The following is a 23,471-nucleotide window of genomic DNA, read 5'->3' on the forward strand; positions in this document are numbered from 1 at the left end:
TCTTGAGTAATAAAAAGTACCAGTAAATTGGCAGGTTGGCATCAGGACTAAGTAATTTTGCTTCTGGGCTTTTCCTCAGGTCTTTAGTTTGAACTCTCCTATAAGACCTCATAAATTAATAGTAATATGCAAAGCAGGCATGGATTCATTACACACACACGCACACACACAATTGATATACAACCATATCCATGATGAAATGTGTCAGCTGCTTCAACAGCATTCAAAGACGCTCTGGGGGAGGCAGAAGCAGAGCAAAACGTTATATCCTGCTGAAACCGGGCAAGAGTTTAAGTAGCACACAGCTCATTTGTCACAGCTGGAGTACAGACACTGAGGTTAACACCTCTTCTCCAGCACTGCTTACCAGTGAAACTGCAAGGGAACATGATGAGCAAGAAGCTCCATTTTATGTTTCAGACGGATGCAAGTTATGTCAACATACCAGGCCAATATATAGGGTTGTAGTTCAGCTCTCTATCCATCTACCCTAATACGATTTCCTATCACATACGGGCATCTCTTTCAAAACAAAAATTCACATCCTGTAATTTTTCTGCAAATAAAGATGCGACCCATCTCTACTGTAGAAATTCATTGTTCGGAAAAGCCGGTTTGGACTGACAGAGGTTGGAGACCTCTCTCCTGAAGACATGAAGAAGATCCGCTACCTCTCCCTGATTGAGCTAACGGCCTTCTACGACGCACTGGGGGTGGAGCTGAAGAGGAACCGCGCAGAGAGGGTGCGGGGACGAGGTACCGTGCTGTGGCATCCCCATGGTGGCCACCTGGGCGCCGCCCAGCATTGCAAAGCAGATGTATATGAGGTTGTGTTTCCTCTTTTTCACATCTGTTGTTATTATTTTTAAGAGAATGGTCTGTTTGGAGTCCCTCTCACCATACTGCTGGAGAATGATCAAAAGAAGGTTCCTGGAATAAAAGTTCCCCTCATCTTCCAAAAAGTGAGTACAACTCATCCTACTTGGCTACTAAGATTCACATTGCCATCATTTGCATTGACACTTAAAGCAGACATCGGATAAAAGAAGACATAGGCTTTACAGACTTGAAGGTGTCTACAGGTTGTCTGTCTGTATGTTGTGAAAACCTTGTGACAAGGAGATAAAATTTGCTCCTTTTTTGTGTTTTATCTGTGGTGAAGACCTCTTTCCATTTTTGTAATTATGTGGTACTATACAGGAAACTTCGGGAAACAAATGTCTGGCTTTCTGTTTCCCTTTCTCATTAAATTAGAGCGCCATGCAAAATTGTGTGTGCGTGCAGAAGTGTCAGAGATGAGTTGTCTCAGGAGTTTTAATTTCACATGAATTCAAACCGTAGGTGTTACTTAGCTATTATTTCCAGAATGGAAGTGGTATCTTCTCATTGAGGTTTGTATGACAAGACAAAGTCATTTATATAAGTCATTTGACAGTACAATGACATTCAGCAGATGTGTTGGAGACAGGTACACAGACATAAGCACACATGCAATTACACAGTTTACATGGACTCGAAACTACAACAAATTTCCCTGCAAATACTGACAAAAGGGGAACTAGTGTGGAGTGTCAGGGGAAAAACTGACATGACTTGCATATTTACATGACTTCGCAATCAGCTCTCCAGCTCCCCTGTCAAGATACCATGGGAAATTAGAAGGATCCAACAGCTAGGGCAGGAAGCAGAGCTGGCGGTGAAAATCCAGACTTGTACGAATAAATGCTAGGAAATGATTTTATTTTTTTTCCTTGTTCTAAATTATGTTAAATGAAAACATATTTATTTTTTTATAAAGAATTAGGGTGGAAAACCTATTCCTTTATTCAGAAATTTCAAAATAAAATAACCTGGGATCATTTTCTAATCAGAGTTCTCAGTTCCCAGAAACGTATGTTATCTATAGACCTTTCCATTGTGCTCCTCGGGGAAAGACTTAAACATTTCTCAGAGGTTAATTTTCCCTCAAAACACCATTGTGTTTTACCCAGTGTATCTGCCCTTTTATTAGTACGTGTATGTGTTAATTTTTCTATAGCAGTGCCAAATCTCAAATCAAGGACAGAGGGGCCTGTTGCATTATCAGTTTTCCGTACTCTGCATACTGCGTATTTCAGGGTCAGGAATATGGAGAAGAAATTAGGAAGGTTTATTTACATGAGCTGGCTTGTTTTCATTAGCAAATTACATAGAAATGTATCTTTTTCAAATTAGTTTCAAGGATACCTAGATTGAAAAAAAGAGAATAGTATTTTTAAGTGCTTCTGAGTATTTTCTTGGGTTTTGTTGGGTTTTTTTCAGTTGCTGCTCAAGCTTGAGGAAACAGGTTTAGAAACCGAAGGAATTCTACGAGTGCCTGGATCTGCCTCCAGAGTCAAGGTACACACTCGTGCCAGTTTTCTGTCTCCTGGACCACAGACTCTATGTAAAATAATACAGCACACACAAATTCACACTGCACATAAATACTGATGTGTGTAGTTCAGCATTTCTATTCCTACCAGTGAAAGATCGGATTGGTTCCTGGGAACCAATAAATCACAGAACATGTGGTCTATTGCTTTGCATTTGTTAATGTTCTATATAAAGCACAGGCTTGACACTGAATAGAGTTTTTCACCACTACGCATTGAGGGATCCTTTCAGTTTATCTCTGCCATCCAAAGTTGCTGTGATCTTAATCTCCGTTTTAATTTATTTCAGAAATCCAGAGTTGCTAAACTGAGCGAATTTCAGATAAAGATCTTATTCTATGTCATTTTAACCTTTGTGTCATTTTATTTCTCATTTATCTTCTGTGATCTTACAATTTCATGTTCCAAGTGAGAGAAATCTGGCCTGCCTTCACTGGTTGGCAGCCTCAAGCACTGCATTTTCACAGGCTATTTGCGGGCTATGAACAGAAGATAGTTGGTACCCAATAACCTGTTGTGGTGCAGTAATGCTTGCAATTGTTTCTCCAGACTAACTCGATTCCAGGAGCTGAAAGCCTTTGGCAGAGGCAAATTAGGAAAACAAGATTTTTTCTGGGCTTAGTAGTATCTACCTCTTTCCCGGATTTTTCTAGGTTCCTTTAGGCCTGGTTTAAGCAACTTCTTAAGTGCATCCCACTCCCACTTTCTCATCCTCAGGAAAGCTACTCGTGCTTTCTGAGGCAGGAAGTCTCAACATCGTGGCAGCCACACAAATGCTGGGGATTGCTAAACGTTGATGGGCTGGGGATCATCAAAAATGACTGTACAAGAAAAAGTGGCATTACATGAAACGCATTGGAGATAGGCAGTAGCATCCCAGCTCCCTTTGACTCTGTGGATTGATAAAAGCTCTCAGCACCTTGCAAAGTGCCACACCTTGCAGAAGGGAGCTCCTAATTTGGCCTGTACTTTTCAGCTTCCTCATTTTTTCAGACAAATACTTAAAGTATTATTTCACACAATCTCAGTTTTTTCCAGCCTCTCCAGGGAGATTACACAGCAGGGCTGCATTCTAGCTAATTAAATTACTTTCATATTCTTTGCATATACTGTACTGTGTCTTGTTCACTTCTTATTCACAACCTATATCCAGGGAGCTGCTATGAGATATGACTTTATATGTAACTCTCCTATACTGGGTGGTAAGTCAAACTGCCCATATGAAAGTTTTAAATTATTTGAGTTTTGGCTTCATTTAAGTCTGTCCAACAAGCCAACCAGCAAGAGAGAGATTTTGTCAAAGCAGATCCAGATTTCATCCCTCAAAGCCTTCATGCATTATTATGACATTAGGATTTGAGGGCATTCCAATTTTATTTCAGTCTTGTTTGGAGAAAGAAAAGGCATATGGAAGTGATTAAAGGTTACTTTTATATAAAACAAAGAATAGAAGAAATAAATACAAGTTTTCCTCTGTCTGTAATCTGGTTTGTAACAAAAGCTCCAGTGAACCAAAAATGCAGGAGAGTCTACTGTAGGATCAGTCATGTTTAAAAAAAAATTGCAAAAATGTTTTTTAAAAGTATTTAGGTGCATATATATATATATATATGGGGGGGCTGTGAGTGTATAAAATATACATATATGCTTTCTTGTGTGGATATCTATATAAAATGTTTATGTTCCAAAAATCTTGCTTTCTCTTTCTATGGCTTTTTCCCAGTTCTCAGCAGAAAAATGTGGAGTAGTTTTTCTCTCCCCTTGCGATTTTGATGAGGTGACGATTTCTGTTCCACATTTCCCAGTCAGTTACTAGGACAGAATTTAATCCAGGTGTTTGTATGGATTACGTGCAAAGGATGTGAATACAAAGGAAGCGGAGATAGCCTAGATTACAACCAGTAAAATGTGCTAATAAAAATGAGATTGTAACATTATATACCAAATCCTGAATGACTTTCTATTTCCTTTTGTGCCAGCCATTCCACTTCATTATGTGTGACCATATTTGATATGTAATTTCCTTCCATTCATGTGAGACACAGTAAACAGAACTCATTTTTAAAAGCTTTTCTGTCTGAATGGACTAAACTTTTTTGTGTAATATTAAAGTACATTTGACAAAAACGTGATCTGAAACCTGAATATTAGCTACAGATATATTTCGTCATAAATGGTCTCACAAAAAGCAGCAACAAACTTCCTATGGATAAGGCAGTCTTTGGCCAGTAATAATGGTGAAAGCTGCAGTATTTATGGATATCCTTACCTTACAATAGCCTCCTTCAGTCTCATTAACTCAGCAAATTTTTGGGGAGCTTGCATTTTCCAAACAGTGGTCTGGGTTTGAAGCCAAATTCTGTTCCTACTAGGAACCTTACTGGATATTTTCCATTCACACATGTGTGTGAAACATCGATTCGTTACCCTCTAGAACTAAATACACCTGTGTTATAGAGCAAGATGCTGACATTGGAGAACAAGAGGATGAAATGGGCACCCACAAGGGTATAATCAATTCTGTCTTAGATCTCTCTTGTGGTTTTTGAGGGGTTTTTTTGGCATGTATTCAGTGGAGGTTTTCTGACAGTAATGGTTTGATACCTTTATTTTTCTACGAAGTGATCAAATCTAGTTATAGCTATCCTAAAAGAAAACATCCTAAAGACAGGAAGACCTGAAGTCAAAGCTATTTGCTCAAGGCCCATGGACTCGGATGCCAACAGATTGTCTAGCAAGTTCCCTGGCAGCGAGGAAGAAATGCCACTCCTTTGTGATTTAAGGGTCAAAACCTCTGGAGAGTGTTTTAAACAAAAAGAACAGCTGTGCTAAAAATTCTGTTGAACTTAATTTTCTGTTTCTAGTTCTAAGACATTGCACAAGATTGTCTTGCTTTAAAATGGTTCAAATGGGTCACTGGCAGAAATCTAGCTATGGCAAACCAAATTTAGCCTGGGTTGCAAAATATCCCCAGGAATCTGATCTGTTAACCTGCTCTGAACTCCGCACAGCTACTGGTTCAGGGCTACTTTAATTCAACTACAGTGTAAACCTGCCTGTTGTTTGTAATGGGATTTCTGAAGTGATCTCAAACTGCTGGGTCAGAAGCAATGATTAAAGGTCAGATGCTCCTTTTATCTTTCAGAATCTCCATCAAGAACTTGAGGCAAAATTTTATGAAGACACTTTTGACTGGGACCAAGTACGAAATAATGATGCAGCAGGACTGCTGAAAATGTTTATAAGAGAACTCCCAAGCCCGCTCTTCACAGTAGAATATCTGCCTGCTTTCATCACGCTAGTGGAAAGTAGGTGGAAAAGGAGTTAGTATGGATTGATCTAGATAAAATGTAATAGTAGATGTTACATTTTTTCCCTCTCTCTGAAGTAGAGAGAAAAATACATGTAATTTTTTCGCTCTCTGAAGTAGAGAGAAAAAAGGCCCAGTGCATTTCCTAAACATTTACTTTTTCTGCAAGCTTTCAAGTGGAAAAAAGTCTATGCATTTAGCTAATAGCATAGACTCATTGTGTGAGTGACACAACTGTTTAAGGTGAGATTTGAAATCTGTGAGCAAATGCTGGCTGAGCAATGACTTTCATATATAGACTCTGATTCACACAAATTATAGATTTCACAAATGAAAATTTCTGCAAGGTAAATTCAGGTCACTGCCCGTTAGCTGATATTCTATTGGATCTATTGTCTTTTTCTCCAGGTTTATGCTGAGGTCAGAATATTCGTACAAAGATATATGTGATCACAGAAAGCTTCAGGCAGTCGGGTTTTGTTTTCAGTGTCCATACGCCCTCTCATTCTCAGTACAATTTTGGTAATTTCTCTTCCGGGAAGAATGCAGTAATACCTTGCAATACCTATTGACTTCATTGTAAATTCACTTGAGCTAGGACAGAGTGAAACTATCAGCATGGTACATTTATTAGGCAAATAGGTAGAGAAAACTTAGAACCTTTATATAAGGTTGCAGCCAAGTTTTCAGTGTCTCCATGAGGTAGTTTAAAGGGCACAAAGAGGTGACCCCTTCCTGTAACCTTCCCATACCTGAGTGTGCTCCCTGTGAGTCCCAGTTTCATGCAGTTATGATTGCTTAGCAGTTTGGAGGAGAGGACTGGACACCAGGTGTCTGTGCAGAATAAAGTGACTTTATTCCCTCCAACAGATACACTCTCCACGACACTGTTTTTTTTTCTCCAAACGTCTCTCATCCACCCTGAGTGGAAGCAAATGACAGTTATTCTTCCCATCTTCTCCACCCCAGCCCTTCTAGTGAGCATTGCACAGTATCAATATATACCAATTGCTGAAAACACGATGGTATTTTGTAACTGACAAGGGGCTCTACATTTATCTAGAGTGCTAGACTCAGGACAAATAAGTTTAAGTTATAAGCAATCAGTCTCCACTCTAATGGCACAAGTGTTCGGCAAATTACTCAATAACAACAGTCTGAAAATTTTCTGAAAACAAATATCCATTTCAGTTTGAAAGGGGGAAAATACTTGATCCATATACAACACATTCTGACCATGATATCAAAGAGAAATGGGATAGTACTGAAAAATATTGGTTCCTTGCTATTTAGACAGAATTTTATAGAGCTTCATCTCCCCCTGTAACAAAGACTCAAGATGATGAGGAAAAACCCACTCATGACAACTGGTTTTATATTTGGGGAAAAGATTATGGTTAATAAATATCTAAACATACTAGTCTCAACCAGGCAGTGGTTGCTGTATTTCTAGAACTCTGCTGACCAACAAGGATTTTAGAACAAACCAATTGTAATTGGGATTTCAAAAAAATTAATTATTCATATTCTTAGAAATCTCCAAGATCAAGTTACAGCTACAAGCTTTGCATCTGTTGATCATGCTGCTGCCTGAAGCCAACAGAGACACAGCCAAGGTAAGTTCTTTCTTTGCTATTACCTGCCATCTGTGGTGCCTTTGACTTTTAAATGAGACACACGTTTTTTTCCTAACAGTCAGTTGATCAGACGCTACACCGTGAATGTATTAATCTGTGTTTTTTATAATTTCCTTGAAAAGATGTTCCAGTTCCCTGGCTGTCACTTCTCTTACAAGAAATTACAAAATAGTTGCTGGAGGTATCCAACTGCTGGTGTCAGTAAATGTCTCCCAGGCATCATTTATTCTGGAGCAACCATTTCAAAGAGGCTTGCTCCTCGCATAGTTTGGAAAAAGAAGGTCCAGTTTCTGGGGTTTCCCTAGAACTGGAATTCTCCAGGATGAAGTTAAACTAGAAGCTGCCCCCCAGAAGCTTGCCTAGTGCACTGCCAGGGCTGAAGGTCTTCTGGGGCACTGGACCAGCCTGGAGGAGGTAGTCTGAAGTAAAAACCCCTGAAATATACATCTGTAGCACGGATGTCAGGGCCTCAGCCTCAGCCGTTTTGCCTTACAAACCCACACCCACACCCATCTACTACTTCCTGATACAGACACGGTGGCTACAAGCATTTTGAGTGCTTGGGAGCTCCCAGATCTGGCTACAGCTATGTCCCGACCCTAAGAGACACTGGTTGCATTTTTGGAGTTGTTTCCACATAAAGGAAACCTGGGTGAACAAGCTGCCTGGGAGCCCCCAGACATTTCCTCAGGTCCCCTGCTCACCAGGACCCTGCAGGTCCCCCATCTCTGAAAGTCTCCCACTGGTCAGTTTACAAATAGCTTTACGAGTCCAGATGCCTTCTTTACCTGTATTTATTTATACAATAACAAGGGACAAGAATAACAACCATCTTTAAAGCATTTGGAGGGCTACTAGTGCTCTGTGAAGAATGGGGGTTATTTCTTCTACCAGAGTCCATATCGATACACAGCAGTATATGTAAAACATATGCTAGATAAGTAGTCTTAATTATTACTATTTATACAAAAATAGAAGTGACAAAACTGAATGCATCTCTACTTGCTATCTATAATGAGATTTTAGAAATTTCTCCAACACAGTTTCTGTTTTGTAATTCCTGGGTTTGTAAAAATGTTTTAATTGCAATAGCAGGGTACAAAGACAGTGGTTTTAATGGTATGGTGTTGCAAAAGAACTCATTGGCAGACCCCAACTCTAACCACAGCTGCAATCCATCCTATTCAGTCACTCAAGCAAAATTCTGAATAAACTGCCCAAAAGGGAAATGAGTTTCCTTTGACTCTGCCATGCATGTGCAGAAGTGACATCAATGAACAACCACTGAACACTTCTTGCTTTCATTATCCCAGAATAAAAGTCTGGGGGTTGCTGGCAGAAATTCCTCCGATTATATCATATATGGGACTGGTGCACTTTCGAGGAGAGGCTGATCACCCTGGTGACTGCGATATAAAAAGCCTTGGCCAGATACATCGAAATGGACACCTTGAAATCTATGAAGAAATTAACTATACCACTGCAACACCTTTCTCTCTTCCCTCTACGGCAGGATTCAGAGCCTTAGTGCAGACATTGTACTTGACTTATAGATTTGGGATTATGCTCCAAGTGATAGATGATTTATTAATGTGGATTTTGATAACATTAACTATTCCTCTGTGATTGACACAGGTGGTTGTGCCAGCAAATATCAGAGTAATCCAAATTAGAATGTAAGAACACCTAAATTTCACCTCCAAGTGCAAATACAGCAGCTTTCGAGCCAGACATGTTGTGCATTTGAAAATGCTGTATTTAAGAAGTAAACTATTTTGTGAGACTCAGCATAACAAGTGCTGTTTTTCCAGGCCTTTCTTCAGTTCCTGAAGAAGGTGGTTGCTAACGAAGGGAAAAATAAAATGAATTTGTGGAACGTTTCTATGATTGTTGCACCAAATCTCTTCATCTACAAAGGGAAACGTGCAAACCAACAAGAAATGCAAGCAGCCGCCACCACAGCGCACATTGTGCGGCTTTTAATTCGGTACCAGGACATCCTGTGGACAGTGAGTAATGCTGGTTCCCTCTTTATGGCTCCAGTACAAAGAATTCTTTTGCTATATGCAGCAGCTCTGTAGAAATCAGAGTAAACTGACCTTTTAAACAGCTATTCTTTGGAAACTGGCTGGAGTCTTCTATAGCTAGAATGAGATAGGGTGACAGATACCTCTGGATGGACACCTCACCTATCTGATACATCCATTTTAGCACGAATTGCCCTCTGGAGGTACCTATCCCACACCATTGGTTATACAGAAGAATGCATAGGAGAATGATTTAATCTAGATGCGTAGGTGAGATATCTAAACTTGAATGAGATCAAATGACTGTTTAAAGTCTAGCCCATAACAATATGGGCCCCAAGTGTGTACTGCTTGCTGGACTTCCAAAGGTTGGCATGAAGATGACGACAGTCTCAGCTCATTTCCTCATAACAGAGGGAGGGTATGATGGGGATTGCAAAGACTATCTCCTAATAAAGTTCCTACAACTGCAAACATCACTAAAAAGTTTCATATGGTATGAAAGATGATCTACAGTTTCACCAAAGGAGTAACTGTGGGTTGTGAGAGGGAGCTACTAATTGCATGTATCTGCTGGGAATAAATGGAGCTTCTGCTGCCTAAAACTTGGTGCCTTTCTAAAGCACCAATACCAATTTTATGGGGAAAAAAATTACTGTGTATTCTCAGCTCTGGTTTCCTCCCTTTAGGTCCCATCCTTCCTGATTTCCCAAGTGAGAAAAATGAATGAGGCAGCAATAAACAACAGCAAGAGGCAGCTGATGTTTGACAAAGGAGTGAGAAAACTTCTGAGGAGAAAGACCATGGAACGGGAGAGACCTGAAAGACCAGAGGTGTGATAAAAATATATCATTTTCAAGTGCAGCTTTAACCAGCCTCCCTCTTTTCTTATCTCGTAAAAGCTTCTGGGGGTGAAGAGGAAATTTTACCATACAAAATAGGCTGATTTGGGAGCTATCTTGAAAGATGTGCTTCCCAGTCCAACATCCGGATGAGACAAAGCTTTGGGGATTGATTGAGAAAAGGTGAGGAAGGCAGAACGATTTCTAGCAGCCCAAGTTATAAGCTGTTACAAACACATGCTGGCTTTGTACCTGTTTTAAAAGAAAATGATCATATGTGGACTGTCCTTGACAGCAATGATCTGTAGATATTCAACAAATGCATGGACCTGTAGTTGAGTAGTAGGATGGTCTGTAGTAGGATTAATTGCACATACCCATGCCCTGGTCCAGGCCATTCGATATTCTCCTTGCAAGCTTTAGCTTTACAGTTTTGCACTAACTTCCTAAGCAGAGAGAAAAATCCAGTTTGCCAAACATAGACACCAAAACTGGGTCTAAATTTTAAGCGCCTAATGAAGTAGTTTGTGTTGTTATTCCCCATATAGTCAGAGGAGAGAGGTGGATATTTTTGAGGATTTCCAGAGCTCCAGGTGCAGTTCAGACTTAGGAAGGTTTGATACAAAAATCTTCCTTTGGAGGTCTTAAAGCCACCAACTTTTCTCCACTGCTTGGATATGGAGTTTAGGAACTTACCTGAGGTATACTACTTCAATAGACACCTAAAATTAGCTTATGTATTAGGTGTAACATACAATTTGGGCAACAAAGCATGTTGGGTACACATGCACAACATATACAGTTCCTATAGCAGCTTATATGTAGTATTTCCATGTAGCAACTACCTTTAATAACCTGCAGAGAAAGTCTTTAGAGTCTTCCATGGAGGTTTAAAAGAATGGAGATTGGTGAACTGTAAGAGGAGTAATCAAGGAACTGGTCAAGGACTCTATAGTTATTGAAGAATAGTTTTGAAGAACAAAAGAAAAGACAAATTAGGAAGAAGTGATATTAAGAGATGACAAGAAATAGAGAATAAGCAACCTAACACAGACAACAGAGAAAATGCAGAAGGGAATGTCTGGGAAAAAAACAGAAAGAAAAAGGATATGTGTGAATCATGAATCCATGTTAATTCAGCTTTTTGGAGAATTCATTTGCCATCATTGACTGAAATATATTGTGGGTGGGACACACATTTGTGCTGCAGATGGAGACATAGATGGTTGTTTAAAGTGGCAGTGTGGACTACTGCGTTGCAAAACTGTATTCACCCTGGAACAAATACAGTGAGAGCTTCTAAGGAGAGTCAGTTACTGCAGTCATTGCACCTTCGGGAAGGCAAGTTCATTGATCATAGTAATTGGTTTTGCATCTAATAAAAATGAGACTAGCCATGGCAGGTAGCTGAAATATGAACAGTAAATTGGAGGCAAACTCTGTTTGGATAACTGAGTTGAATTTTGAGAGCACTTAACACAATCCCCGGGTCTCAGATGTTCTAAATTACACAGGGACAGAGACTGGAGAGACTATTGTACTCTGCTCAGCATGGTATTAACTGAATTAGAACTGGAATGCAAACCTTGCTAATTGATTTTTCTGCCATTAATCATGGAAGAGTGCATAAACTTCATAGATGATCATCTGAACCCTACACAAGGTCAAATTTCAAATTAACAGAGACCATATGGTACTTTGATATTTTACTGTACGTAAGCTTCGATCTAGTTGAAGCTATAGGAAGCAGAAACAGAGAACTGGATCTTCATGCCCCAGGAGAATTTCACCTTTAAAAGGAAGACCAGATATTCCTAGTCATTTTTATGTACTTTTAAATAAGCAGTTGGTTCACTGACCAATGTTAACAAAAATAACTTAAAAAAAATCTCAGATAACAACTTGACTCAGTATTACTGCAAGCAATTAAAATTCAAGGGATGTACTTTATTCTCCATGCATTTATGTGATGCTTACCAAGGAGTTTGTGTCTTTGTGTCTTATCTTATTATACTGTAACTATAAATTTGTGTTTGTATGACTGTAAATATGTTTTTTGAATAATTAAGTGAATCCAGGACAGCGATTTTTGCAAGCAACCTCAAAAGAGTTGCAGAACTGCTTCTGAATGGAGCTACAGCAATATTTGCCTTAGACTTACTCTACTGAATATTGATTTTAGGGAGCTGTCACTTTTCCCCCATACCTACAGTCTGACATACCCGAGGGGGTGATAAGAGTTTATGCTCCACTGCATTCAAAAGTCTCTATGGCAATTCAACTCAACAGCCAAACAAAAGCCAAGGACATCCTGGCTCGATTCCACTGTGAAAACAGGTGGGTAAATCAGAACATTTTGTTTTTCCTGAGCAATAATGTCAGAACCATTAATGAATAGATTGTCCCCTTTTCAAAGACTCATTGTGTTACAAAAACTCTTTTTCTAATCTAAAATTGCTAATTTATGGTTACATTGGTTAAAGAAATTGTAACCACTGATTTTATTCTTCATATTTTACTTAATAATTGGCTCCTATACAGAATCAATCTGCCCTCTGTTATGCCACTACTAAAACCATACTTTTTATAGACTTGCTGCATAGAGAACCCAGAGGGATTGTCTTACATCTGCCCATAAAATGTTAATGTTTTTATTTCTTTAAGGTAGTAATTATTAACAGTTATGGGAAATGGTAAATTGTATCTGAAAGTCTTTTCTGCAAAGTCTTCCCAAGTTACCACATAATTCTCTTTAAATAAATAATAAAAAATAAATCATATAATAGAAGGCTTAGTTAACTGTGACACAGTAATCTACCTCTGTAGCAGATTCACTATTCTGCAGTGCTCCGTTTGGTGGAAGTCCTTGCTTTTGATAAGTAAGTGCACAGGGGCAAAAATATCAATTTTTAGCTTAATATAGATGGTGGTTGATAAGGCAGTGGTTATAACAGAAAGACATACTGAAGGTTTTTTTCTATCCTAGCCGTGGTTCATCACAGAACATGAGAGGCCAGATCCAAAGTTTACATGAAATTGGAGGAAATATAGGTAGGTCTCATTTTTGAAAATTCAATCTGAATGTCCTTAGCCTCCTAAAACACCTCAGGGCAGTGCTGTTTTCACACAGCTGGGTCTCTCCTACCTTCCAGTCCTTCTGCAGGAAAGGAGTCTGACCCAAAAGCTGTTAAAATCAATGTAATGATTCCTTCTGACTACAGTATGACTGAAGGGACACCGTGCAGGAGATAGTGATGTGATGGCTGGATCTCAGCCGGACTCCAGACAGTCTTGCCAAATTCATCTGACCTTTTGCTTACCTCTCTCACTCTCATAATTGAGCATTTTTCCATGGTTAAGAGGTCCTTAGTCTTCCTCTCGTGAGCACATTCCACCTCGCTGTCAAGCCTTTTCCCAAGACCTATTTCTTCCTCACTGTACTGAAGTGCTAACCTCCTCCAAATAAAAAACACAAATTGAGAATTCATCCCCTGCATGTATGGGTGTATTATACTCATACTAATCCATATGCTTTATTTAGACTGTAAATTCCTTGCAGTAGGGATTTTGTCTTCTTCCGTGTTTCATGCAGTGATATTTTTGTAATAACAACAGTGGCTTGCCACACAAGTTCCTGGCCTAAAGGTCAAAAAGCAGATTTTAATTTGATATTGCACAGTCCTGACTCTATCCTTTCTCTATTCATACTAAAATTCTGGATGCTCTGTTGGAGTCTTTTGTCAACTGTCTGATTAGATTATTCCTTAATTCTTCTAGATTCAGCTCTAAACAGTTTCTATAAAGTTATTACAAAACATCACGGACTTGCTTCAGCAGCAGTCAAGAAGCAAAGTCTTTATCACTGAAGATATATACTCATACAAAGCTAAGTTTGATTAGTGATTTGTTTTGTCTGGCTAAACAGGATGACCAACTGATGCTAAAACAGGAGAAGATCCTAAAGGCCTTGTGAAACAATTCCAAGTATTCCCACCATGCTCTTTCAAAAATCTGGACATTTAATTTGTGTCTTCATTTTAAATTTTTTTTTATAGTCCTAGAACTTTCAGGGTACCTTAGTCCACTGATTAAGGATTATTTCATTTATACTGTTTTCACTTGAATAAAATCATTAGGACCCCAGTGACCTTATAAGTAACTGTACAAAAATTTTACCATAATCCTTTGTGTCACAACAATGTAACCTTACCAGTTAAATGGGTTCATCACCCAGTGTAAATGCAATATAGTCCAACAAATCAAACTTAACTCAAAAATTTATTGCCTTATTACTCAATTAAGAGGCACCAAATGCTTCTTTCTGTGGCAAAGACAGCAGAGACTCCCCAGCCATCCAACTCCTAGTCCTGGTCACCACCTAACGAAACCCTCAAACGGCCAGACTTTAGAGAACTCTTTTTTTTTGAACCAGCAAAACAGCAACTACAAAAAACCTTGATATAGTCCCTATATTTCTTTGCAAGATCCTAGCTGGATGGGAACACATGGTTTACAGAGCTACTTTTTCAGCATTTAAAAATAGTGTAGAAACAAAGTCATAGAGTTATAAATCCAGCCCAGTAAATCCAGAGAAATTAAAAAACCATACTGTGGCACTTACAGTAACAGTGTTGTTAATGCTTCTAAAGAAACCATAATACTTGTTCACCTGTTCATTTAGTTCACTTGTTCACGTGTTCATTTAGTCAAGTCGATACTTGACTAAATGCCTTGTGCATAAGTCAGTGTAATGCAGGGCATCCTGCCTGGAAGTTAAAGTGAATTCGTGACTCTCACTGAGTAAAATCACTGCCAAATTTACTGAAGCCCCTGTCTGTATCCAGGCAAGAAGTCAGCTGGGCACACCAAACTAGGCTCGCTCTGTGCAAGTTGGAGATACGTTCAAGGACATTTTAACATAGCTCTGTCCCATTTACTGATGTGCTCAAAACATCCTATGATTCACGGCTGTCGATTTCTGTTTCAGGTCAGCACTGTTTGGATCCAGATGCATACATGTTAGATGTTTACCGTGCAAATCCTCAGGCAGAATGGGTGATAAAACCAAAAGCAAGCTGAAGCAGAAGGCTGTGGCGTACTGGACAAAAGCCAAATGGACAACAGTGATGCCTGTCTTTTTAAGAAGCTCTTGGCAGAGACGAAACAAAATGGTAGCTACAGGATATCATTCCTTCCTACTGTACTGTCCAACTGATGTTCGCCATGTACTACTTTTGGTATAAGCATTATCACTCCAGCTTCTGGACCATCTGAAAATAGCACATCAGTTATGCTTTCATATGGATTATACTTGTGCCAGTTGGCCCAGGAGTCAAGGAGGACAGACCAAGGTACGGAGGCACAGAAAACAACCTGTCACATACAGAGTTGTTCGTTTCCTGACCTGGAGTTAGAACGTGAATTTTTGGAAAGGAAAGAATGCAGCGGCATCCACAGATGTATGAAACACTACCGACCACAGTGTAACATAGAAGCACCCCAGAGACACTCAAGAAGAGAAGGTACCTGTCAAGTGTGGAAGAGAGGACCTTGGCCTGCAGCGGTGCCAAGACGTAGCTGTGTGACAAAATCAAACCTTTCTGCTGAAAGTAAACCTGTACAGTGTGCATTACTGCAATATTTATGTCTCTCAGTCACTCCTCATGAGTACCTGATGCTGGGGGAGGGAGGGAGGCAGGAGGAAGAACTACTGTATAGACAGCTATACTGCTTTATGTATGGACCACTGTATATATTACTACCAGTCTCCCAAAATTGTCTGTCTGGATCACATTACTGTGTGCAATTGTAGCACCACAAACCATTTTCTCCTTCCTTCCCCTGTCACACAGACAAGCTTCAGGAGATAAATGCTAGGTGAGATGGGGCATATTCCCCTGGCTCCATCTTTTACTTGATACTCTCAGATTTAAGTCTGTGTAATGCCATAACATGAGCTATGTGTTAATGGTGCCACTTACAGCCGTCACCTTTCTTGTTAAACATTATAGTTTCTTAATTTGTAACCTTTTTTCTTTTGTTTATTTTAGCTTTAATATGTAAGCAACTTTTATACTATTCAGCTGCATTGAGAAGAGAGATCGTTTTCTGGATCTTGCATAATACAGCATGGAGAAGAAAAAGAGCTTCCAATGAGCAGAGGGATTTAATACTCTTATTTAACATTTACACATTAGGGCCTTAAAACCATAGCCAAACTAGGCCCACTTGTGCTGGGGGTTTTACAAATACATAGGCAAATTGCAGCTCCTTTTACAGATGGCATGCAGTCTGTGCAAACACACAGGCTGACAAGAGAACCGTGGCCTGCGACTGCACTGGGAATGCAGCACAGCAATTATTAGACAGTATGTCTAGTTTGTAGCCAGTCACAAGGGTGAGCACCATTCTTCACCTAATCCTCTGGTTTTGGGCTATACTTTATAGAACTACAGCGTGTTTGTTGAGTAGGGAAATCACAAGTCTCTGGAAAACCGCAAGTATTTTTTTCATCTTTGTCTTACACAAAAAATGGGAACTAATGCCTTCAACTGCACTGCAATGTCTCCATCGTTGGACGACAATATTGCACAATGAATTCACCCACAGGCTGAGCAGTGGGTTTTGTTCCTGATCTGGACACACAGATGAGGCAGAAGCTGGTGCTGTTTACCAGCTAGCAATGTAAAAGCATTCTGAACCAAGTCCTCCAGGTGAACATAAAGTACGCTGTCCTGCAGAGAAACTTGTAACTTGTGACGTTCTGCTAGGCTGTGCAATGAAGATTTTCACATTCTAGAAACCTTACTTCTGGTTCAAAGTTAACTGTGTTCTCCAGTAGTTAACTTTCATTGTTAGCATTCAGTAAAAGAAATCAACATTGAGTCAGTAATTTTACCAGCAACAATAATGTCTACAGAAGGCAGATCCCCTGTCTTTCTTACCTTCTTGAGATAAAAAGTGATAAAATTTAGCAACATTATTCTTTCATTTTCTTTAAAACAGTGAAATTTTTAACTTTCCAATTTTTTTTTTCTTAACACTAATGCATGCACAGTTGCAGCCAGGTTAAGACCAGGACAGTTGCATTATAAAATACGCTGCTTATTTTGACAACTATTTATTTTAAGTATATGAGAGAGAGTAGATCTGTGGTTTGTTCATAGGACAAAGCATAAACGTTTTGTCAAATGCTTTGTTCCTGATTCCCTTTAGTTCCCTCTGTGGCAATGGACAACTCTTTCTACTATGCTGCCCTTTTCTTTTAGCTGTAAAGCAGGACTAGTACTTTCCTTATAAAGGTAACATGATAATTAGTTGAGTTAAATTCTGGTCTCAGATGCAGCCAAACAATTCCCTGAGCAGAACAGGAGTTATAAACATCCATCTAGGAAGGACAAACTCAGCAAAGGGATTTTATGGGCAAAGTGCTTTGAATACAAAGAGCATCATATAAATGCTAAGCATCATTGTATTTATAGCCAACGAAAGAGCTTTTATGACTCTACAAAGAGCCTAAACATTAACTAAAGAATTTGAAATGTCATAGCAAATGAGATAACTTTCTACAGTACTTTCAGACAAATACATTGACCTCCTCTGTCTTGTCCACTCACTTTACTCTGCGTTCTCAATGGCCGTGCAAGGGAAAGTACAGAGCACCCATGTGCTCACACTGTAACTTGCTCAGCATGTTCTGGACCCTGAAGTGAGGACTTGATCAAAATTATTTCTGAAATAGATCTCGCTGTATTCCATATAGGATAGAAGGGGTTTTTGGAAGACTTTCACCTTTTACCACTTTGCAACTTAGGAAAGCCAAATCTGATGTAATGAAATCCATCCTGTGAACACTTGTTTTATACTAAAATTGCCTATAACTTTATAAGGCATGCATCTTAGCAGATGAACTAGATTCTACGTACAGTGCCCAGAGTACGACAACATGGCCAAATACCTGCTGTCTCTGAAACAGAATGGCAAAATTCTTTTTTGATAGAAATGCACCTAATGACCCATGTGTACTGTGGTTAATACTGTTACACATTAAGTTGTTCTGTGTTGTTGTGGTACACTAACTTGATTTAATATGCAGCAGACAAACTGAACAATCTCTACCACATTTTTGCATATGAGGTCTCAGGTTTAGGCCTTATATTTCAAAATGCTGGTGGAGGCACCTGGAATTTTGTTCCTCCTAACAGCAGTTGAAGTCAAAATGAAGTTATGATAGGATTGTCACCTAACAAAAAGCAACATATGTGGAAAGCTATTAATAAGAAAGTGGTAGCAAGCAGGGAGAAACTTATTCAGCAAACTCCAAAGATGCCTCAAGCATTTATGTACTCCATGGTTCTACAAAGACAGCATTTTGCATATCGAGAGAGAGGGGGAGAGAGAGAGAGAGAGAAAAAGAGAAAGAGTGTGTGTGTGTATTGCATTAAGTAGGTATTGGAAACAGACTGGAATGCTCTAACCTGTTTATGCAGCTAATGTCATTAGAATGTGTGCATGTGTGCAAATGTGTCTGTGTCTATGTATAATATTAAACTACCTCACTCTGCATTTTCCAGGAAAAATATTTTGGCTTAGAGGTTTAGTATTCCAAAACTTTCTATTATTAATTTCACCTCTCCACTAGTCCTTTACATTAATAAAATGTTTCTCCTTCTAAGGGGCAAGATTTGGAAATTACCAAAAAATATATATTAAAAGACATATTTCAGGATATGGATGAAATTTTACCCAAACCATGTTGCCTCAATTACTGCTTGTAACGTGAACCTTACGAGATCAGATCCTGGGACTAATCGGTAAAAAATACAAACACACTATGTTTCAGTTTTTATTTTTCTATGGCTTTCCATTAATGTGTGCCTTCTCTGGAAAATAATATGATGCCACTAATCAAAGCAAAATGTTTGTATGTACGTTTCCCTTACAATCCTCATTATGTTATGTGTTTTGTTGAAGTAATCCCACACATAAGTGTATTCGTACAGCAGAATGTGTCCATTGTATTGTATCCATGGCAAAAATAAAACCAATACCAACAAAGCAAGCTCTTCAAATCTAAACATGCGGTTTTCAGATAGAAGCAGGTGACAGAAATTGCAAAAAGCAGTGGTGAATCTGTCTTAAAAGCAACTCTGTTGTTATAGCACCTGAATAGCTACACAAAAGACCACATTCTGCCATCCTTGCTCAAGTGGAGCAGTTCTGAATTAGAAGAGGTCCAGGAGCTCTTCTCTTGGACTACCTCGATGCAAGGTACAAAATGACACTGCTTGGAATCCTGCCTCATTGAAATCAATGACAAACTGCTTTGGGGTTTCATTTGAGCTAGCATTTTTTACACTAGTATGAAATACATAGGCAAAACTGACTTTAGAATGAATTGTAAAAATGCATAGTAAAAGCCAAACAAAATTGTAAGGAGCAAACAAAAGTACTGCTAGTTCAAAGAGAAAAAAGGAGATGAAAGTGACTTGTAAAGAACTATGTTTATTATAGATGCATCTTCAAGAGACATGGTTGTCACTGATCAATGATCCAGCCAGTTGATGAGTGGATGTCCTTACTTGAGTCAGATTGAGTGCGTGCCCCCCAAACCTGGCTCAAGAGCAACTACTGGAAACCTCATTTTAGAAACAGAGGCAGACACAGTAGGAAAAGGTGAAGATAGAACTGCTGACTGGCCTGTGAATCAGGAATCGCAGAGCACCAAAGGTGCTCCCGTGTCCTGTAAGAAATACTGTTTTCCCAAGAAAGTTCTCATTGCCAAAATACATAGTTGTTCCCAAGCCAGACCCAAATTATTTCTTCACCAACACAATATTTCATATGCGGCTCTGTGCTGTAGAGTTGCTGCTTGTCCTGCAGCTGATTATATGAAAGCATAAACGGGAACATAATCCTCCTAGACAATGTGGCTATAATGGGGGTCAGAAGCACTGCATATTAAGGCAGAAGGAAAAGGGATTGGAGCCACCATATAAGAAAATTCTATTCATTAGACTCTGAATCTGAGACCTTCAAAATTATGTTTTTAGTCTCCTGCTCCCTCTGCTGGACTCTATCCTCTGGTACTTTTCACTTCTCAGCCTTCTGGCTCTTTTCCTTCTAATTGAAATGTATGGACAACTGAACTACATGAAATAATGCACAGTTTATTGTAATTTTATTATGTGGTCCAAAATTATTATCTTTTTATAAAATGACCGACACACAAGAAAATGAAATACTGTCAAGTAATCAAAATAAAACATACTGTAAACACTGATTAATAAAAATTCCCAAAAGAAAAATACCCAATTGATGCCATTAACATTGTAGTAGAGGTATTTGTTGTTTAAAACCATTTCATTAAAATGCAGACATAGAGCTTCTGACTAAAAAAAAAAAACTGACCTGAGTTGGAAAACAACCAGAAAATCAAAGAGATGCAGGCTCTCACCAATTCTTCTTTTCATTACAAAATGAGAATGAAAAATAACAGATCCACAAAAAAACCCTCTTTCAGTCCAGACAGGCTTTGCTGCAGTTCAGTGCTCAGCCCCAGGGCAGGAATGAGGAAAGACTCCACGCAGGTCAAAAGCCCTGCTGAAGTCAAACAATTCTGCCTGTTGGCCCTTGGTCAACACGAAGTTCCTCAAACAGCCATGGAATGAGCTCTTGCTTGTGAGGCACTTTTGCTTCACATCAGCTGAAAAACAAACATGAAATATGTAGAATCTTTTTCCAGTGAACTGAAACAATACAAAGGTCCAGGTTATTATTCAACTGCTTCCCCTCCCTCCCATATGAGAGCTAAAACCAACATCTGAGGAGCACCAAGTTCCATTCATGTTTGGATGATCTGGTACATCCCACCACGGACAGTCACTGCTGCCTTCAAGCATAAGCCATGCACTGGGATAACTTGTGCAGAGTTTGCAGAAATAATTCATCCCGGTGGACAACAGAGGGGAAAAGAGAGAGGAAAGCCACTCTACATAGGTGTCTTCCGAGTTAAAATTGAAACTGACAGAATATGAAGCAACAGCTGAGCTGTACACAGTCATGGACTCCATTGGTAAACCAAAAAATGAGGCTGGGAAAGAGTCCAACTCTTTTTTTCCCATACAACCTGTGAAACAATTCATTCCACTTCTGCAGTACTCAACTAAACTGAAGAATTTCTCTCTTCTCTATGAAGCCTATCTTTACAGATGGAGCACTGAAAGAACAATTAGTATCACATTACCCTATTTTAAAAAAAAAAAAGTTCACAAGATGCTGATAAGGCCGCTTTGGTATTCGAGGAAGACCAAATATTAATCAAGATCTGGTTAATTACCATTAATACATTTTCCATTAAGCACCAAAACCTTGTCCAACAGAAGGCTCTGTAACATTTCAAGCTATTATCCCTAAAGCTTTCCAAATATTTAAAAGCTGCGTTTGCCCTTCAGACCTCATCACTCTTGTTTTCACACAAATGGAAATATCTGAACTGATAAACTGCAACAGCTGCTTCAGAGACAAATGTATATGTGCATTTTATGCTATGTTTAAAAGCATAAGATACTCAAAACCAAACTCTCAGTACTGATGTGTTCATTAAAAAGCATGCCTGCAAACAGGCCAAACTCATGATGTTCAAAATTCAGTCCCTCTTAATGAATACACTGTCTTGGTTCAAATTATGAACTAATGAGTTGCACAACTTAATTGAAAAGTAATTCAATTATATATTTTTTGTGTTACTATCTTTTATATTACCATCGTAGTATGATTGACAGACTTCAGAAGGGAATTTGCACAGAACAAGGGAAATATATGTTCATCTGCAGCAGCTTGACTTCTGCCTGCACAGCCCCTGACACGAAACATTAGCAAAAATAAAGCAGAGAAGAACACTATAGAAACCTTACTTAGATGAATGTGAAGGAAAGCCTTAATATGAATTTGACTGCAAGAGAACCACACCTCTTGGTACACAGGTGGAGATGTTGTGAAGTCTGAGAGAGACTGTGAAAGCCAAATCATGTGGAGGAAATCCTTCTCAGAAACTAAGGAGCAGGTTTGTGTAGGAAAGTGATACGAGTTCAGTTGATCTTGCCAGCACACTCAACAGCTTAATGCAGTCCTCCACAAAGACAGTATACACAAATATTAATCTGTTGTGATCTCAGCGACAATGTGGAAAATGGTAACTATGATTTATAATTCAATCATGAACTTCATGAATTAGAGAGAGAGAGAGAGCGCAGGGGAGGGAGAGGGAGGAAGCGAGCACATGTGTTAAGAGCCATTCTTATGAGAGAGGGTGAGAGCAGGAGGGAGAGAACGGAAGAGAAATATTATTGTACCTACCAGGATAGCCTCCAACATAAATGGGATTGTTTGTATCTGCAGATGTTGACTGGATGTAGGGATTATCAGTTTGAACCAAATTCCCATCAATTATCAGCGAAATGCGATGTTTGCTTTTGTTTGCTTGAACCTTGTGCCATTTTCCATCACACAAACTATTTGTGCCTCTTGGTTCATATGTAGCCGTTATTCTGCCAGCTCCATTGTTGACATGGAATAAAACCTGTATAAACAGCCAGATGCCAATAAAGATATAAAGTAAGAATACATGAACTAATTTTCCTAGATAGAAGCACAATCATGCTGGTGCAGAGATTTCCATTTTAATAAATGTTTGGTAATTATGCAAAGCTAATATTTGCTTTGATGGACAGAGTGTGTCCTTATTGAAGTATCTTTAAAATCTAAAAGACTTAGATCTATCCATGCAATGGTCCATTGGGTTAGCTTGGTATACTTCACTTGGGATTTCAATGTTTCTTACAAATACAAATCAAGTCATTTTCTCACAGAAGCTGAGACTTCAGATCTGAAAGAAGATCCACTGTATCTAACTGAAGAGAAAGAGAATGGACTGAAAGCACTTTTCATTGCCAATACATATATTGATTTATTTCATGTATTTATTTTTCAAAGCAGTAGACATTTCCTCAACTGTGTGGTGAGGATTAATACATAAATATTAACTGAGAAAGTATGTCCCACAGAAACAGTGATATTTAACACTGTATCTAGCTAGGAAGTTTTAAATAAAAAATGAGCTATTTCTGAGAAAAGGAAATACTTAAGAGCAATCAAGTATACATTTTTTATGCAGGAGATGAGTGGAGAACTATGCATTGATTGTTAAAAGGTTTATGGAGCATAATGGCCAGTAGAAGTAG

At 38.9% G+C, this 23,471-nt stretch overlaps 2 protein-coding genes across 9 annotated transcripts in view; one reads left to right on the plus strand and one right to left on the minus strand.

The window, feature by feature from the left end:
• Positions 1-18,636, plus strand: part of ARHGAP28 (Rho GTPase activating protein 28) — a 75,924-nt gene extending 57,288 nt beyond the window's left edge. For 6 of the 8 annotated variants that reach the window (XM_072852706.1, XM_072852709.1, XM_072852712.1 and 3 more), the window contains 10 exons: positions 591-756; positions 871-962; positions 2,302-2,379; positions 5,560-5,722; positions 7,258-7,340; positions 9,173-9,370; positions 10,078-10,221; positions 12,413-12,567; positions 13,217-13,281; positions 15,218-18,636. In XM_072852706.1, coding sequence (XP_072708807.1) covers positions 591-756; positions 871-962; positions 2,302-2,379; positions 5,560-5,722; positions 7,258-7,340; positions 9,173-9,370; positions 10,078-10,221; positions 12,413-12,567; positions 13,217-13,281; positions 15,218-15,309 — 1,236 coding nt within the window. In that variant the 3' untranslated portion in view covers positions 15,310-18,636. The remainder of the gene's footprint in view (positions 1-590; positions 757-870; positions 963-2,301; positions 2,380-5,559; positions 5,723-7,257; positions 7,341-9,172; positions 9,371-10,077; positions 10,222-12,412; positions 12,568-13,216; positions 13,282-15,217) is intronic. The other 2 variants (XM_072852715.1, XM_072852707.1) reach the window with 2 other exon arrangements.
• A 1,729-nt stretch (positions 18,637-20,365) lies between these two features.
• Positions 20,366-23,471, minus strand: part of LAMA1 (laminin subunit alpha 1) — a 110,927-nt gene continuing 107,821 nt past the window's right edge. The window contains exons 62-63 of the mRNA XM_072852705.1: positions 22,588-22,810; positions 20,366-20,935 (exon numbers count right to left, since the gene is read on the minus strand). Coding sequence (XP_072708806.1) covers positions 20,775-20,935; positions 22,588-22,810 — 384 coding nt within the window. The 3' untranslated portion in view covers positions 20,366-20,774. The remainder of the gene's footprint in view (positions 20,936-22,587; positions 22,811-23,471) is intronic.

This window comes from Ciconia boyciana, chromosome 2 (genome assembly GCF_034638445.1).
Source record: "Ciconia boyciana chromosome 2, ASM3463844v1, whole genome shotgun sequence".
In the NCBI taxonomy this organism is placed as follows: Eukaryota; Metazoa; Chordata; class Aves; order Ciconiiformes; family Ciconiidae; genus Ciconia; species Ciconia boyciana.